The sequence below is a fragment of the Falco rusticolus genome, chromosome 3 (genome assembly GCF_015220075.1).
Source record: "Falco rusticolus isolate bFalRus1 chromosome 3, bFalRus1.pri, whole genome shotgun sequence".
Lineage (NCBI taxonomy): Eukaryota > Metazoa > Chordata > Aves > Falconiformes > Falconidae > Falco > Falco rusticolus.
In genome coordinates, this window is record NC_051189.1 from 22290203 (window position 1) to 22309328 (window position 19126).

Consider the following 19126-nt stretch of genomic DNA (forward strand, 5'->3'; position numbering starts at 1 on the left):
GGTGCAGCTGTGGCTGGTTCTGTTAAGGGGTTGAGAGCCAATGAAGAGAGAGCAGCCAGGAAGAGAGAGGAGGAAGAAGCAGAGAGAAAAGACAGAAAGAGCAAGCACGTGCATGCCCTAGATGAGGAAAGACTAGGAGAAGGCAGCAGAGGGCTTGGCATGAAGAGTATGCTGGTGTAAGATAGTAAAAGACCTTGTTGCAGCTGGCTAGTTTGGAGAATGCTGTGACAGTGGTCAGTTAGTAACATTTTATCTCAGCTACTCTTTCCTCTCACCCTGCTCCAGCATGGGATCCTTCCCATGGTCTACAGTTCTTCAAGAATTGCTCCAGCATGTGTTCTTCCCATGAGCTGCAGTCCTTCAAGAACTGCTTAGGCATGGATCCCTCATGGACCACAGATCATTCTAGAAAGCCTACTCCTTCGATGGCTCCTCTTCATGGGGTCACAGATTCTGGCAGGAGCCTGGTACTGTGTGGGCTATTCACAGGCTGCAGCTTATTTCAGGGGATATTCACTTGCTGCAGCGTGAGGTCCTCCATGGGCTGCAGTGGGAGTATCTGCTCCAGCATAGACTGAACTTCATGGGCTGCAGGGGGATGGCCTACTGCTCCATGGTCATCTTTATGGGGCTGCAGGGGAATCTCTGCTCTGGCACATGGAACACTCCTCCCCTTCTTTCACTGCATTCATTTCTGCAGGGTTGTTTCTCTTGCACTGTTATTCTTCTCTCACACAGATGCTTTGCAGAATTTTTTTGCCCTTTGTTAAATACGTTGTCGCACAGGCACCACCAGCATTGCTGATAGTCTCAGTTTTACCCAGTAGCAAGTCCTTCTTGGAGCAGACTGGGACTGTTCAGCATGGGGGCACCCTCTTCTCACAGAGTTCATCTCTGCAGACCCCCAGCTACCAAACCCTTGTCATCTAAATTCAATACAAACTCAATATATGTTTTTAATAGGAGCAAATCCTGCTGCTTTTTTCTAATGAATCTGGGAATTGTCTTTTTTTGAGTGCTTGGGGGAGGGCAGTATTTGTTCTGGGTTTTGTCGGTTGGGTTTTTTTGTGATTTTGTTTTTTTTTTTAGTCTGCCTGAGTTTTCTTTTGGAAAGATATGATTGCTTTGTGACAGAAGGGAATAACTGACCAAACTGAAAAGAGGCGGGATGAAGGATCATGGGACCAGAACCCTGGGGAAGAAAGCAAGCCACATAAACAGTCCAAAGCCATCTGAAGCCAAAGCTCTGTGCAGAAATAGAGACCACTCGGAAGCAGCAGTGTAATGGAATTTTACCACTTGGAGAAGTGGAATACATGAGTGAAATCCCATATAAAGTATATGTGATGAATAAATAATTTTGACAAGGGTAGTAATAGTAATACACCATATTATAATATGATTTGAAATAACATAACGTAACAGTGGCTAGAGTGAGTAATGCAAGTCACAGACAGGAGGCTTTTCCTGGTACAGACCCCCCCCAGTAGACACATATTTTTTAGTGGTGTGCTAACTCTCAAAGCAAATGTCAACAGACAATAGACAGATGCAGATTAAAAAGAAAGTTGATATTGAAGAACAAATATCATTATAAATGATAATTGTCAGTCTCTTGCTGTGTAATTCATGTTGTCTAATTCTAGTTGAGAAGTTCAGGGTGTTCTATCATTTCCCATAGCTACTGGGTTTTTCAGTGTTGTGTAGGTATTTATTTTTACCATTCAGGTTATTACTCCCATATGAGTGGAGCAGCTCCCAGGTGCAGCATGTTTTGTTTCAGTTTTTTAATAGGAATTGGTAACTTTCTTTACAGACTTTTTTTGCTCTGTTTTGTGACCTTCAGCAAAGGCAAAAGCATTCAGAACTGAAAGTCTTGCATCCTGACTAGATGTTTAGCTCAGCAAAATTAGGAATTTCTAATGACAATAAAGTTACTACCAAATTAAAATTGGTTAGTGCTGTATAGTCAGACATATATTCAGAATATGTTGCAGATAACCATCATGGAATTATTCACAGCATTGGTGGACAGGATTTGTTGATTGCAATTAAGAAGAGTTGCAGAGCTTGTGCAGGTTGAAAACATTGCCTTGATATTGTCAGTAAGAGTAACATCAGATTTTAAAGGTTCTACAGGTGATATGCTAGCTGCAAATAAATTCACAGTTGTCAACAGATAAACTCTGGATGTGTCAAGAGATAAATTCTGGATGATAGCTTCAGTAATCTTGAGTTTGGACTTCTATACACACACATTTACCATATAAGAAGAAAAAGGACAACACTATTCAGAATGGAAGGATCAACAGTGTGTGTACAAATCTGCTTTACTTCCATAGTGCCAGAACCCCCCCCCTCACTGAAATAGTTCGTTTTCATTTGTGTGATCTTCAAAAGCATAATGACAGATGGAGATGAAGCTATTGAGCCTATTGAAACATTCTGTTTTCCTGAAGATGTTCTAAAAAGTGAAATGCTTTAGTCAAATCAGCAATGAGACAAATGAGTTTCCTGCTGATGCTCATATTAGTATAGTAGTATATTGCATGTTTTTATCATAACTTAGACTGCATTTTCTACAAATTCAATCTCTTTATGGTCATTAACAACATGCTTATAGTTTTCCTCACTGAAATCGAATTATTTAGTCTGTGGAAGAAAACCATCTTTATTTTAAAATGAGAAAACTCATATTCACTTAAAGAGGATTCAGACACAGAAATCACAGAATTTATGTACCTGCTAATTAATGGATTTTAGGCATAACGCTACCTTAAAAACAATTTCAAATATTTCTGCATATGGTGACTATCCTATTGACATTACTATTTCTTTTTGACAGGCCAAGCTGTAACCAGTGGTCTAAGGAATATTCTGTGTATTCTCATTGGAACTGTTCATGTAAAGGGTTGCAGACATAGATAAGATTCCTTTGTTTTATTTTTTCATTTATTCTTTCTTGCTAGCACCTGGTTTCTATAGTTCATAAAGAAAGCTAACAACATAGTTGTCTGCTATTCGAAGTCACGTAGGGAGAGCTGCTGAAATTGATAGCTGTTTTCTGTCTTTAACAAAACTACTTTTATTTTTTTTGAAGTGTAACTGTGTGGTGTAGCACACCAGAATGTGGAATTGTATTTCAACCTTTAAAGTAAAAATGTTGATAGTTGCATGAAACTTTCTTCAAATTATCCAGTGATCCATCTTCAGTCCAGCTAAAGTCAGGTACATTCAGGAAAAGCTTCCAGGAATTAATTAAGCCCAAATGCAGTTCCTCCAGGCTGAAGTAGCTGTGTTAATGAGAGCAAATGTAACTTAACTCCTGTCAGTGCATTCTCTAGATTCTTGGTAAAAGGAAATCAGCTGAAGAGGAAGGATGTGGTTGATTCAAGTAGTGGCTCAGGAGCAAAGAGGATTGAGTAGGCAAACAGGAATATAAAGATGTATATACACACTGCAGCTTGAGAAGAACATAGTGGAAGGATAAAACGTGCCTCCCCTGACGTGCATCTTGTCTTCACATCAAAATTATACTGAAACAAAACAAGTACTACTGCAATAAGCCTAAAGGGGGAAGGTCATACTGATAGGGTTTTGGGAAATAGTTATGCAGGAAGCAGAAATCTCTTGAATGCAAGATAGGTGGAAGACAAACATTGCTGCTGCATCTCACAACTTTAAGTAAAATGTTATCAATAATAAAATACCCTCTGTTTTTTGCAAGATTTGGAATTAACAAGATACTGGGATGTAGCAATGTTTCCACAGAAATCAAGGAAATGCTATAAGAAGGAATTTGAAAGAGGAAAAATGGGACTACCCATTTCTCTAACTTCTTTGATATGCTCCAATACTCTAGTATTGGTACATGGTTACTGCCTTCTAGCTACTTTCCTCTCTTTCGGTCACTGTAATGCTCCCAGGGCACAATAATCAGTGGAATAAAAAAATATGTACTTTTATTTAGATTTTGGTATGTTTATTGTTTTATTTAAGGTTTTAGGGAAAAAACCCAAACAAACAACAAACTGCCCAAAAGCTAAAATGTTGGTGACTGAACACATACCAATAAAGGATTGGTTAATATTTTATTTATTCAGTTCAGTTACCTGAAATGAATCAAAATACTATCAGCATCAACCCAGAAAATACAGATTTAATAATAAATTAATCCAAAGTCAAAGTGAAGAGCAAATTTGAGGTAAAGTTTGACAGAAATGAAAGTACTGATGAAAAAGGTGAGGTATGGAAATTAGCTTTTAGATAACCCAGGGAATCTATTCTATGTCTCTAGTGTAGTATGAAAACCAAATACAATACAGCTTTTTCTGTATGTTTTATACTACTTCTACTGTTTATTTTAATACTTATAACTGTGCATATTATAATGGCTACATATTTATTTCCTGTATTTTTTACTTGAATGGCTACTTTCTCCAATGTCCATTATACTATTAATTGTATGTAACATAAAATGAAGACATGACATTCAAAACTCACCGTGTCAATGATGGCTTTGTCACTGGCTTCAGAGGATTCCAGTAATAAGTCTACAAAATGTTCTGTATGATCTTCTCTATAATCTTTGTACGCTGAAATGTCTATGTTCATATGTTTCAGCTGACCTATTCTTTTTAAGAATTTCTTGCTGGATTTTATGGTCTACTTAGCTGTATGGTATTTATGATATCAAAAATCTTCTAGCTAGTCAGATTTGAGTCTCTGAGAAAACCTTTAATAGAGTCTCTGGCCTTCAAGTTCGTTAACAGTAATTTTAATTGCCTTTCAGTATTGTATCTATTGCATTCTCTGAAACACTTATTTTTTTTATTGCTCCCTGTACAAAGTAAATTGCAGAGATCTCTTGGAGGAGTTGCCTGTATTTGGGGATTTGGATATGGAGCTGAAATGCAATTATAATTTTCTCATCTCCTCCCCTCCCTCCCCCCCCCCCCCCAACTTCCTTATATTTTTATTACTGGATTATTTTTTTAGAAGCCATATGGAACCCAGAAATGAAGCAGACTTTTCTATTCATGTTATGCTACTCTAATTTCATCACCAGTTTGGCCCAATTTTAATTTTTTGCATACTTTTTTTTTTTTCAGTGGAGTTTAGCACTCCCTGATCAAATACATGAGGAACAGGACAAAATGGCTACTGCAAGGAAAACAAACGAATATACAAAAAGCTCGAGATGGCAGTATTCTGTAGTAATCTATGATCCTCTAATGTGAATGAATAGGTTCATCCTCAGATATAGCTTTAGACATAAAGATAGGGCGAGATATCTTTAGTATTTGTTGAATGCACATTCATATTATGTTGAAATTTGGAAAGCATCATGATCTGTAGAATTCATAAACAAAATTAATAATCCAAGTAAGAGTTAAAAGTTTTACATTAACTGTATGCTTAAATTACACAATGCTTTAAAACTGTGTTGGTTTAATACAGCCAAATATTCTAGTAAATAATTATCCTTCTGGAGCTAATGATTTCTTCATGCTTTGTTTTTTTGAGGCAGTAAAGAAGGTTGTATTTTTTACAAAAAGTTTGTAAATAGTAAGTGTTTATAAGCTAAAATATGTTTGACAGTCCATTTTGTGTAAGGTAACAGAGTAGGTATGAGTAATCTTGATATTTTTCTGCCTATTAAACTATATTTTCTCATTAATTCAGGCATCAAATCAAGCCAGTGTTTTTATTATGGGTGGTACTTAAAACTCTACCCCAGTCCCAAAGCAGGTACTGAAAGATAAAAGCATCCTTACATGCTCCTGTAAATTAGGACTCAAATTTGTTATCAGGGTAGGCTATTTTTTTGTTGGATCTAAATACTGCTAAGCATGGTGATAAACCTCTGTATACAGACTATAATTTCTTCTTTTTTTAAAAATTTAAGTATTTTTGTTTATGCTCTTGGATGAAATTAGGCTTAATGTCTCAGCTGTTTAACTAGGTGGGCTTTTGAATATTCTGAATAACTTTATACAAAGTGAGTACTGGGAGATGCTAGCAAGGTAATACCTAGTAGAATGTTATAGAAAATATATTTAAAACTTAGCAAATAGTATAATTTAAAATTTCTGGTAGCACAAAACTAAAGACTGGTGTCTGTAAATTTTAATGTGTTTTAAAGTGTTGTGGAAAACACATTGTCTTGAGTTAAATTAGAAAGACTATTCCATAAAGAGAAGAGAGATGCAACTTATAGCTGAGAGTATTTTAACATTTTTGTTTATCTTTTGAATCAACACTGTGTTATTTCACAGCAGTTTTTCCCCCCAAATATGCATTGAACACTGGCTTTTGTGATTGTTAATATGAATGAGAAGTCACACGTGCTATCAAACTGTTTGTGTGGATAGAGTTCTACAGAACAGTTCATTTTCCAAACCTCAATTAAGAGAGGAACTTAATTTATTGGAGGTGCAGTTATTATGTAAAGCCCCATGTGGCTCATTCATTAGTTGGGCCAGCTTATTGCTGGCTGAGTAGTAAACTCATCTTTAAAAGACAGAACATGGCACTGAATCGGAAAAGAAGGAATTATGTATATTCATAAAATCTATAAGTACCTAGAATATGTAATATAAAAATATTTCATAATTTTGTTCTGCTTATAGTAGAAAAAGAGAAAAATTATACCATAAAAATTATGCAGATATAGTGCTGTCCCTCTGAAAAATCTATTGTCATGAGGAATGGCTGTAAACAGTTATTCCTAGGTTTATTGAGCACTTACGATATACATAAAATATTACTTTCAATGGTGGCTGCCATTGAATTCCCACTGGATTCTGAGAGGAAAGCCATCGGACTTTCCCATAAGTGGCCTTAGCCCCATTCCCCTCCCTCAATTAATTATGCTTTTTTTCTTAGTAAAACGCTCGTGTTGTGGCTTGTCACTTTACTTAATCAGGAAATGAGAAGTACCCTGAAAACTGGCACAATTCAGCAAGGGTGTAGAAGGTTATCACTGCCTACATAGCAAGGAAAGAAAAGCTGCTTCTTTTATAGATTTTTTTTTTTTATTATTATTTTTTCTCCATAGAATTTCACAGACTCTATACCCTTGGACAGGTGTACTATATAACACATTAGACACTAAACATCTTGTGAATTCATACAGGGTCAAGACCTGAATACATGCGTAAATCATCCTCCTCCTCTTCTTTCCTGCCTTTGCCTACCTGTTTCTTCTGTGAGGGAGCCCAAGAGCACTAAGAAGGTGCTGTGATACACTGGTGGGTCTCTCATGGGGCACTCAGGCACAGCCAGAGGTCCTGTGGAGTGTACTTTCTCATGGTTTTGATACAGACATTCCAGCCTGTTTGTATTTGAGCTCAATGCAAGATTCAATCCATGTTATAACACTTGCTATTTGCTAGAGAAATAACAGCCCTGGTGTGGGGCCCTGCACGGGCTGCAGGTGGGGATCTGCTCCCCCGCCACCCTCCATGGGCTGAGGGGCACAGCCTGCCTCACCGGGGGCTGCACCACGGGCTGGGAGGGAACCTCTGCTCCGGCGCCTGGGGCACCTCCTGCCTCCTGCACTGACCTGGGGGTCAGCAGGGCTGTTCCTCTCACACAGCCTCACTCCTTTCTCTCCTGCAATTGCAGTTTCTGTTGTGCAGGTATTCCACTTTAAATACGTTATCCCAGAGGCATTGCCACCACTGCTGATGGGCTCAGACTTGGCCAGCAAGTGGGTTCATCTTGGAGCCAGCTGGCGTTGGATCTAGGGGCATAGATATAGGGGCAGCTTCTCACAGAAGCCACCCCTGTAGCCCACTCCCCACCCCACCCCCAACCCCAAAATCTTGCCACGCAAACCCAATACAGATGATTATGCTGCTGGTGGTTCCTTATGTTTTGAGAACAAATGTTGTACAAATATATAATGGTACCTTTTCCTAGCTCTTTGAATAAGCAAGTCCTGCAGTGGGAACACTGGAACGTCAAATTCACAACTGAATCAGATATGTAATGTGTATTCAGTAATGTATATAGAGATTATATATACCCTTGTGATTCCGAATGGGATTACAATGATTTTTTCCCCATTGTCCTGCAAAATAATCACTTTGTTAATATATGATGGTGAATGGTTGTAGCTTTTGATACAACAAATTCAAATATCAGCCAGCTTCATTCTTTTTGAACTACATACTGAAACTCTTGTTTCTTTTCACATAGTATTTAATTAATACAGTATGCTTTTTTGCAAGAAAGAGCATATAATGATTTCAAATGCAATCTTACTAATGACAAAACAAATGTAGTTGTTTGTCATATTTGCATTTATTTGGTCAGTGAAACAAAAAATGCTGTTGAGTAGAGAGTGATTGGTCTTTGTCTGGTATTTCACTGAAGTACTAGATTCTGAATCTCTGCTGAAGTGATAGCAAGTCTTCAATGTTATGCTTTTCAACTGTGCACCAGTCATATCTTTTCTTTCAAAGTTGTTTTCCTTATAAGAATCACATTCTTATCTTTTATTTTGCCTTGAGTTACAGGAGGGAAAAGATAGACAAGTTACCTCTTCAAGCCCTAATTCCAGTGTGAATCTGTCAAAACGTATTCATGTACTAAAAGACCATTTCTTTTCCCCAAGGCACACTTAGTCACCTCCATCGAGAATGTGCCTGTCTCTTTCACAAAGACAGAGGGCAAGAGAAAAAGAACATTCCTATCTTGCTTCCCCTATACCGGTAGCTACTGTAGCTTTTGACTTTCTTGTCAGTACACCACGACTTGGAAATTTAAAGAATATTTCAGTAAGATATAAAAAAAAAAAACACAAAAGGCTAATTTAAAACAAAAGGAGAAGGTTAATTTAATTTTTTTTCTATTTTTCTTTTATTTTCCCCTTAATTTGATATTTTTTCTTGATATTTCTTGTTAGAAAATATGTTGGCAATTATAAGCTCCATTCAGTGCACTGCAGCCACAAACTTATCAATTGTGTATACCAGATTTTCAAAATAATAAGTATCCTAAACAGTCTCAACAGGAGTTTTTCTTTAAAAATGTTAGCTCTCTAACATCACCAGAAATCATGCCTCCTTTTACTGTTAATGCCTTTCTATGTGAAATAACTTCTGAAAAGAAGAACAGATATTTTTTTTCCCCTCTCAAAAGCCTTAAACCAGAAAAGATCATGCCTGATTCATTATTAACACATTTTAAAAAATGTAATTATACTTAGAGGTGCTTCTCTTTTTTTTTTTTATAAAGCTACAAAAAAAGGGATTATCTAATGGAAATAATATTAGCATAAGTGTGAATTTTTTTTCCTTAGGAACAAATAACAATGCTTGTCTTTTGTATAACAGATTTGTTAGTCAGTACTAGAGACCACAGGAAAAGGAAAATCCACTGCAGCCATCTCTTATTGTTGCCAACATGAACTGCAAATCTCAGAAAGTGGAATAAGTTATAAAAAAAGAGCATAAACCAGAATGTTAAAATACAAAGTAACCAGAAAATAAAATACAAAATGTCCTTAAGCAATACTACTTTTAACTTTTCAAAGGTAGTCATTATATATAATAAACTTCTTCCAAATACTTATACTATGCAATATCCTGTAGAAATAGCATTTCCACTAAAATATACTCTATAGCAACTTCTGCTGTGAATTGCAACTTTATTATATATGTGCATTATATGCAGGATTTTTTTTTATAAATAGTGACATTTTTAGTCAACTAAAATGTTAAAGTGGTGAACTCTTAACACACACTTTTGTTGGTAGGAATTCAAGCTATGTTCCAGGAGGGTAGCCCATAATACCTTTTATTTCTTTTCACTGTTAGGTGGCTCATTCTGAAGTTTCCGATTTTATATCATTTTGTAAAAAAATAAAAATAAAAATATGGCATTAATAATTGAGCTGTTTGAAAACTTACTCTTTCTTTTGCTAATCTCAAAAAACGAAATAATTCCTATTTATTATAAATGGATTATTTACAATGAGGAACTGTGCAAGTTTATCAAGAAACGAGACTTTGTCAGGCTACGAATGTAACTTCTTAGGTAGGAGCTGTTGAAACAAATATGCAGTGCAGGGAAGCTGAAACAAAAGTAGTAAAGCTAGCAGTAAAAAATAAGAATGTGAATATAATTTTCTCTCTTAGTGACTTCAAACATAGACAAAATAGTGGTCTTTCCTAAAATAGTGTTATTCAAAATGTGATATTCTGACAGAAACTCAGTAGGCAGTATCTTTTTTTCCCTGTCTATTTCAAAGGAAGTTTATTCATATTCTCTAAACAAATCTAAAAGGTATTTGCACTTAAATAAATAATAATTTAAAAAAACCCAACCAAAAAACCCAACCAAACCCAAACAAATCCAAACAAACCAACCAACAAACAAATAAACAAAAAAAACCCCAAACCCTATCATTTCTTCTCCTAAGGAGAACTAATGACAAAAATATTATGTTTCAAATTAAGAAATGAACTGATGTCATGAAATTTAGCAAACCATGAAGCAAAGATTAAAGTAATAGAGATTTGCTATAAGTATAAATAAGTGTGAATGGGGTTTTGGCATGGTTTCTCTCATTTGAGAAGTTACATGAATGGCAGTTTTAGTCAACTTAATTCTGTTTATGAAAGCAAATGAAATATAAGCCTATGACTATAATCTCTCAAATGCAGCAGTCACATAGAATAAAGGAAAATAGTAATTTTGTTCCAACTAACTTCTGTAAATAATTATACTCTGCCTAAGAATTTTTTGAATGCAGAATAAGTTTCTTAGGCCTTCTTAATAGGGATGTCTGATAGAAGACAAGATGAGGAAGCTCACTGTATCAGCTTTGCTCTGCTATATATCTTTTAAAAATTGACAAAAAAGCATGGAAACTCTTGCTATTTAGGATAAAATAATAATTAGAGAAAGACATTGGCCCAGCTACATCAGTATAGCACTCCTCAAAAAGAATAAATATAAGTAGGTATAAATACATTTATTGTCTGGCATATATTCTGTGAAGAAAACTACTTTGTTAGTTGATGTAATCACTTGTTGGAGAACTAGTTTATAGAATACATTTTTTCCTCAGATGAAAAGTGAAGTACTTGGGTGCTTAGAATATTATTAGTCTACCAGGACAGCCCAGGAAAAATTGGTATTTCTTCAGCAGTTTAAAACAGAGTACTTCTTTAGGTTTCACATTAACAATCGGAGGCGTGAGATTTTCTTTTTTGGGCTATCTTACGTTGTTTCCTCAGGACAGCTTTAACTTTTACTGGAGGTCTATGTTCTGGCTTCAACTTGGTTTTGTCTTTTTTAAACTATGAATTATCTTATTTTCCTAAAACTGTTTGAACAAATACAAGTAAAGCAATAAGAAATGTTGATGTGCTTTTTTGTTAGATGGTTTTGTTTTGTTGGTTTTGATTTTTCTTTAATCAAACAAAATGCTAAAGTCTTTAAAATATGTGAAATTTGTGTGGTTTTTTAAAATAATCTTCAACTCTTTTTAATATTCCTTGTTGAAATGGAATATTCCTTATTTTCTTGTCACATTTCCATTGTATTCAGACCATTAATAGCTGAAATCTTTAAAAAATGAGGTGTATGCTACTGACAATATGACCCCAGAAAAATTATTTGAGTTAAATTCAGAATATTTGCTGGGGTTTTGTGGGGGTTTTTTTGTTTGTTTGTTGGTTTTATTGTTTTTGTTGGTGGTTTTTTTTTTTATCATACTCAAACTACCGAATGAGGAAGTGTGGAAAAGTGACAGCAAGACCTTTCAAGAAAAAAAAATTGTAGGGATATTTGATGCTATTATTATTATTACAGGTGATTAATTTAATTATGAGATTTCTGTTCTTTTTATAGTTAGGATCCCTTATGAAAGAAGTTTGTGACACTTGGGATAGACAAGGAAAAAAAATTGTTCTAAATTTCAATTACCTATATCCCATATTTCCTGTATTTGTAGGGGATGAATGTATTCCTATGTTTCATATCTTGAGCACTACATTTTTTTTTACAAGTTTCTAAGACATAACAGACTGTCCAAGTGTGCTGAGAGAGCTGGTGAATCTCCATGCAAGGCCACTTTCTATGATCTTTGGCAGTTTGTTGAGCTTAGGAGAGATCCCCAAAGACTGTAAAAAAGAGGTATGATGTTCAACAAAAGCCAAAAGCTTTTCCTGTGCAACTGTACTGACCTTTATTTCAGTTCCTGAGGAAACTGCAGATCATGTCTTCTTGGAAGCCATTTCCACATGAAGAAAGTGACTGTGAACAGCTAGCATGAATTTATCAAGGATAAATCACACCTGACCAAGCTGATTGCTTTTTTGTAATAAATCACTAGGTCACTGAACAAGGAGAGAGCATTGGATGTTGCCTACCTCAGCCTTATCAAGGATTTTCACTCTGTCCACTCCACAGTTGGATATGTGAATATGATATCCTGACCTGGATGCAAGAATACTATTAGAGATAACTGGATGAATGAAAAAAAAAAAAAGAAAAAAAACCCAACAAAAAACCAAAAACAAACAAGCAAACAAACACCTCTCCACCTCCGGAGGGTGGGGGGAAACAAAACAAAAACAACAGAAAAACCAACACCAAACAGGCTGGAGGTTAATGGACCATAGTGTACTGCAGGCCAGGAGCAAGAAGAGTACCACAGGAATCTACTCTGGGATATTCCACTTTGTTAGTGACTGTGAAAAGGCTATGAAGTGCACTCTCATCAGGTTTGCAGATGACATCAAATTGGGAGAGACAGTCAAATGTGCTCAAGAACAGTGCTGCTATCCAGAGGGACCTCCAGTGGAATTGGGTTACAGGAGTTCTATGAACTTCAACAAGGGCAAGTGCCAAGACCTACACCTGGGAATTAATAACTCCTGTACATAGAAAGGGCTGAGAAATTGCTCTTCAGAAAAGGCCTTGGTGCCCTGGCAGACAGAAAGCTGAGAAGGTCAAAAGGATCCTGGACTGGACAAACAAGAGCACAGACTGACTGAAATTATGATTCTCTCTTATTTTAACTTCCTTAGACTCCATCTTGAATATTCCATCCAATTTTGAGATATTGGTTAACTGTAGTGAGCTCAGTGGAGGGCTGCCAAGGCAATTAGGGGCTGGAGTACTTGTCCTGTGAGGCAATATCAGCCTGGCAGTAGCCATCAGGAGGTTATTGAGAAGACAGAGGCAGGCTTTTTACATTGGTACATGATGGAAGGATGAGGGGACAATAGGCACAATTTAGAACAAGAGAAGTTCAGACTGTATATAAGGAGGAAACTTTTTTCCCATGTGGACAGTCAGGAAGTGAAACAGGTTGCCCAGAACAGTCTCCATCTGGGAAGGTTTTTCAAGAACCAACTGAATAAGGTTTTCAAGAACCAACTGAATAAAGCCTTTAGCAACCTGGTCTGACCTCTGTTAAGCCTGCTTTGAGCAGGAGCCTGGCCTAGAGATATGCTGAGGTCACTTCCAGGGCACCTCAGGGAGGAGATCAGGAAAGCCAAGGCACAACTGGAGCTTAACTTGGCTAGGAATGGGAAAAATAACAAGGAAGGGTTTCTTCAGGTACATAGGACAACCAAGGAAGGTGAAAGAAACTGTACCACCTTGATGAGCGAAATGGGAGACGTGGCTACAACTGACATGGAGAAGGTTGAGGTGCTCAAAGTTTTTGCCTCAGTCTTCACTGGCAAGTGCTCTAGTCACATGACCCAACTCACAGAATACGAAGACAGCAACTGGGAGAATCAAGTACTGCTCACTGTTGCAGAAGATCAGGCAGGTTCAAGACCATTTAAGGAATCTGAAGGTGCACAGCTGCATGGGACCAGATGAGATGCATCTGCGGGTCCTGAAAGAAATGGCAGATAAAGTTGCTAGGCCACCATTCATCATATGTGAGAAGTCGTGGCAGTCCAGTTAAGGTCCCACTGACTGGAAAAACGGAAACATAACTCCTGTTTTTAAACAGGGGAAAAGGGAAGACATGGGGAACTACAGACTAGTCAGTCTCACCTCTGTGTCCAGTAAGATCGTGGAGCAAATTCTCCTGGAACATAGACATATGAAGGACAGAGAAGTAATTGGTGATAGCCAGCAGGCTTCACTAAGGGCACATTGTGCCTGACAAATTTGGTGGCCTTCTATGATGGTGTTACAGCAGTAGTGGATGAGGGAAGAGCAACCGACACCATCTGCCTGGACTTGTGCAAAGCATTTGACACTGTCCCACAAGACATCCTTGTCTCTTAAATCAGAGACATGTATTTGACAGATGGACCACTCTGTGGATAAAGAATTGGCTGGGTGGTCACACTCAAAGAGTCAATGGCTCGATGTCCAAGTGGAGACCAATGACAAGTGTTGTCCCTCAGGGGTCTGTAGTGGGACCATTGTAATTTTTGTTAGTAACATGGACAGTGAGATTGAGTACACCCTCAGCAAGTTTGTGGGTGACATCAAGCTGAGTGGTATGGTTCATACTCGAGAATGCAGGGGTACCATCCAGAGGGACCTTGATAGGCTTGAGATGAGAGGTGGGCCTGTGCACACCTCATTAAGTTCAACAAGGCCAAGTGGAAGGTCCTGCACATCGGTCAGGGCAATCCCAAGCACAAATGCAGGCTGGGGAAAGAGTGGATTGAGAGCACCCCTGAGAAGAAGGGCTTACGGGTATTGGTAGATGAAAAACTGAACATGAGCCAGCAATGCGTACCTACAGTCCAGAAAGTGAATCACGTACTGGGCTGCCTCAAAAGAAGTGGGACCAGCAGGTCAAGCGTGGTGACTCTCCCCCTCTACTATATCCTTGTGAGACCCCACTTGGAGTACTGTGTTCAACTCTGGGGTCCCTGACACAAGAAGGACAGGGACCTGTTGGAGGGATCCAGAGGAGGGCCACAAAGATGGTCAGGGGGCTGGAGCACTTTGCATATGAGGACAGGTTGAGTTGTGGTTGTACAGCCTGGAGAAGAGAAGGCTTCAGGGAGACCTTATAGTGGCCTTCCATTACTTCAAGGGGGCCTAGAGAAAAGATAAGGAGGGACACTTTATCAGTGAGTGTAGTGATAGGAAGAAGGGTAACTGGTTTTAAACTGAAAGGGGATAGAATTGCATTGGATATAAGGAAGACATTTTTCATAATGAAAGTGGTGAGATACTGGAAGAGGTTGCCTGGAGAAGTTGTGGATGCCCAATCCCTGGAAGTGGTTCAAGGTCAGGTTGGCTGGGGCTTTGAGCAACCTGGTCTAGTGGAAGGTGTCCCTGCCCATGGCAGGGCAGTTGGAACTAGATGATCTTTAATGTCCCTTCCATCCCAAACCATTCTGATTCCAGCTTTAATTGCCCTGTAAGCCTGTGATATGCATATGGGTGAAAATGCTTTTTAGAAGATCCTTTCACGCTTCTGCCAGCGAAAGTTCAGTAGAGTACATAATTTGCTAGAATTGTAGCTGTAACAATTCTAGAAATAGGAAAGAATAATTCAGATACCTTGCAGTTAAGCGTACTGAGGTAAAATGTTATTTCTGTATAGTGAAATTATTTTTGCATGTATATATAATAGTGTGTATATAAATGTGTATGAATATTTATATATTTATGTATAGCTTTCTTTTGACTCTGAGAAATTCTGTTTGTGTCACTACTCCCTTTTTTTGCTATGTCATTGGTTCATTAATTTAAGCTGTAAGGAACATTGAGTACTTACATAGTGGGGTGCTTGTCTGTGTTGCTAGTTATAAACTCTCATGTACTAAAGTGATAATTTATTTAATGTTGCTATTCCCTAAATTTTTACAAAATAAAGTAGGAATACTTTTTCTCATATCCTTTTAAGTTCAAGTACTCTGTTAACTCAAAGATGTCAGAAATTCTGATTTCATCCTTAAGAAGCTGGAGTATAGAATCAAACTCAGTCATGCATTTCAGCAACTTATGTAGATGATTTCCATTTGCTTATAACAACGTATAGTTATTATCTAGATGTGACCATATACACACACAGGGAATTTGTTTTATTATTTTAGAAATAATTTGCTTATTTGTTTCAACAGAAATTGAAAAGGAAAGCTGTGGGGATCCTGGAACACCATTGTATGGTATCAGAGAAGGGGATGGATTTTCAAACCGTGACGTTTTAAGGTTTGAGTGTCAGTTTGGATTTGAATTAATTGGAGAGAAATCTATCATTTGCCAAGAAAACAACCAGTGGTCTGCGAACATACCAATCTGTATTTGTATGTACCAAATATTTTTTATTATTCTTTTTAAAACATAACATTATGATGTTTTTTCTTATATGTCATAATTTGTGTAATTGATTGTAGAGTTAGCACAATGCAAATAAATCTGATGACAGGATAAATTTACTTTAATTCAGTGGTGGATTACCCTAATGATTATGGCCAAGACAGGTTCTAGAACTGCTAAAATACTCTTTCTTTTACTAGCAACTATTAAAACAGTTATCTTTATGTAATTTGATATAATGTTTTATTATTGGCTTTTTTATAGGACTCTGTAGATTTTGTATGTATGATACACTGTTTATAGCCACACTTACACATTTCCTTAGATTAGAAGTTGCTGAATTGTAATCAAAGGTCTAAATTATTTACATTTTTTGCCCCATGTATTATATATTAATGTGTTTTAGTACTTAAATGATCATAGACATTTATAGCTCTCTTACAGTTGCATTGTACAGCATAAGTAAAACCAATGATGTGAGATGTATTTGTGGCAACACTTTTCTTAACTTTCCCACTAAAATAGTGCAGATCAAATATATTGATTGCAATCAGTTGCTTTCATCCCTGCAACTCAATTTCATGTGGCTTAACTGAAAAAGTTGAATATAAAATATTATCCTGATAACCAGAAAACTTTGTTGTCTCTCTGAGGCTAGTTAATTTCTTGTGTTTTGTGTGAACAACAAAAGATAAGGGTGCTATTGACTTTCTGCCCCTTTAATGTGCTCAGTGAGAGGTCTGCTCATCTAAACAGTTCCCTAAAGGAGAAAATAAGTGGTTCCAAGTGATTAAGGATTGTTGAACATGCGTAAATTTTAAGGACTGCTGTGGGCTTCCAATGCAACAAGGATGATCTTGGAGACTCTGTTTGGGAGGTAGTTTTATTAAGGGTAAGGGAATAAAGAGGAAAAACAAAAACCCCCACCTTCTCACTGCCTTCACAGATCATAACAAATATTGAATTATTGAGTTGAGGTAATCAGCAAGTTTAAGCATCTCTTACAAAAAACTAATAATAAAATAGTTCCTTATTGAAATGTTTTATTCTATTATCTAATTTCCTTCTCTCTTTTTTTGGCAGTTCCTTGCCTTTCCAATTTCACTGCACCAATGGGAACAGTTCTCTCACCTGATTATCCAGAGGGATATGGGAATAATTTAAACTGTATCTGGACAATAATTTCAGACCCAGGGAGCCGAATCCATCTCTCTTTTAATGACTTTGACTTGGAATCTCAGTTTGACTTCCTTGCAGTTAAGGATGGTGACTCTCCAGATTCCCCTATAATAGGAACATTTACTGGTGCTGAAGTTCCTTCCCACCTTACCAGTAATGGTCATATTTTGCGTCTGGAATTTCAGGCTGACCATTCAATGTCAGGACGTGGATTTAACATCACTTATAACAGTGAGTAAGAGTAATTTTTATTGTATGTGTGTGTTTCATTTTCCACATACAGTTTACGAGAGTTACGTGTATTTAAAAATGACACTATGATAATACGTCTGCAAATAAATGCTATATGCCTACAAATACCTAATTTAGCTGTTTAGATTGTCTTTCAAATACAGTGCTAGGGCTGAAAATATGTGTATGTTTATAATTTACTGCATTAGAAAGCATTATGATGGGAGTGTTTAGAAGACTGACAAATCAGGGTGGTTTGAAACTTTACTAAATTTGTTAAAAGCACACTTTGTGCTGTTGGTTAAATCCTACATAACATTGATTACCATCATTATAAGTACAAAACTGTTAATCTTGAATACAAATATGTTAGCTTAGCTGTGGAAGTATGTAATCCTCTGGACCTGATGGCTGCAGTCCATGCTAGCTCCTAGTCACTGCTGTTAATGTGGGCAGCAGTAGGAGCTCTGATAAGAGAAGTCAAAGCGCAATAGGCTCGTCTGCTCTTTCTGTGTTTTACCTTCTTTATGGCTGATGATTTTAAGCTATTTTTTCTACTCCCAGAAAAGGTCTACTGTTCTGGTACTACTTACCTTGTTCTTTTTTGTCTTGCCAGTCATCCTTTTGTATTCAGGATGATGCCTGGCCTATTTGCAGTCTCTTGTGCTTATCTTGTCTTTTGTTTAGCAATTCTTTGCTACTTGGGTGACTTCTATGTGCAGCTACACCTGTCTGTCTTTGCCTTTTGACGATCAAATTGCTTACATGCTTATGTAAAAAGCTTGTATGTTATGCCTGGCTACTACATTACAATGTTAAAAAGAATACTTAAATACTGTTTTAAATTACTTTGGCTTGGTATGCTTGTATATAGGCTGGAGGTAAGTTCATGTTATTATATCCTGATCAATACACTTTTAACTTGGAGCTGTAAAACAGCCATGGGGCAGGGGGGGAGAAATTTCTAGACTGACATTCAGAGCAACTGCAGTAAATAGTAGTTGGGCTTCTGTCTTGAGCACTCTGAATTGTACCTACATATTTGTAGCTTTTGGAAGGGAAACCAGCATCTTCTGTCACCTTTTGTATTTAGTTCATCTATTACACAGAACCAGACATTCTCCTGTTAAAATGTAGTTCTGTATATTTCACTTGGTTTGGTCCTGGGGGAGATGAAGAGGTTGAAACTAATGAAAAACATATATAGCTCCAAATTTACTACTTGGTTCTACATTTCCTGACAGCATAATAATTGAAGGTGACATTAAATATCTTCTCCACTACTAGATACCATTAGCACTTATTCACCTTGCTTTTTGTAGGCAAAATCCTTGCATTTTTTCTGAAGGACATATGAAGAACTGCCTGGGTTGTATTGCTATCAAACTATTTGGCATTTATCCCACACCAAAGTCCAGCAGGATATGTTCCCAGCTAGGGCAGACAT

At 37.1% G+C, this 19126-nt stretch overlaps 1 protein-coding gene across 2 annotated transcripts in view; it reads left to right on the forward strand.

Annotated features, from left to right (window-relative positions):
• CSMD3 (CUB and Sushi multiple domains 3) overlaps window positions 1-19126 on the forward strand; it is a 720137-nt gene that overhangs the window by 395589 nt on the left and 305422 nt on the right. For both annotated transcript variants that reach the window (XM_037381737.1, XM_037381738.1), the window contains 2 exons: window positions 16074-16256; window positions 17353-17679. In XM_037381737.1, coding sequence (XP_037237634.1) covers window positions 16074-16256; window positions 17353-17679 — 510 coding nt within the window. The remainder of the gene's footprint in view (window positions 1-16073; window positions 16257-17352; window positions 17680-19126) is intronic.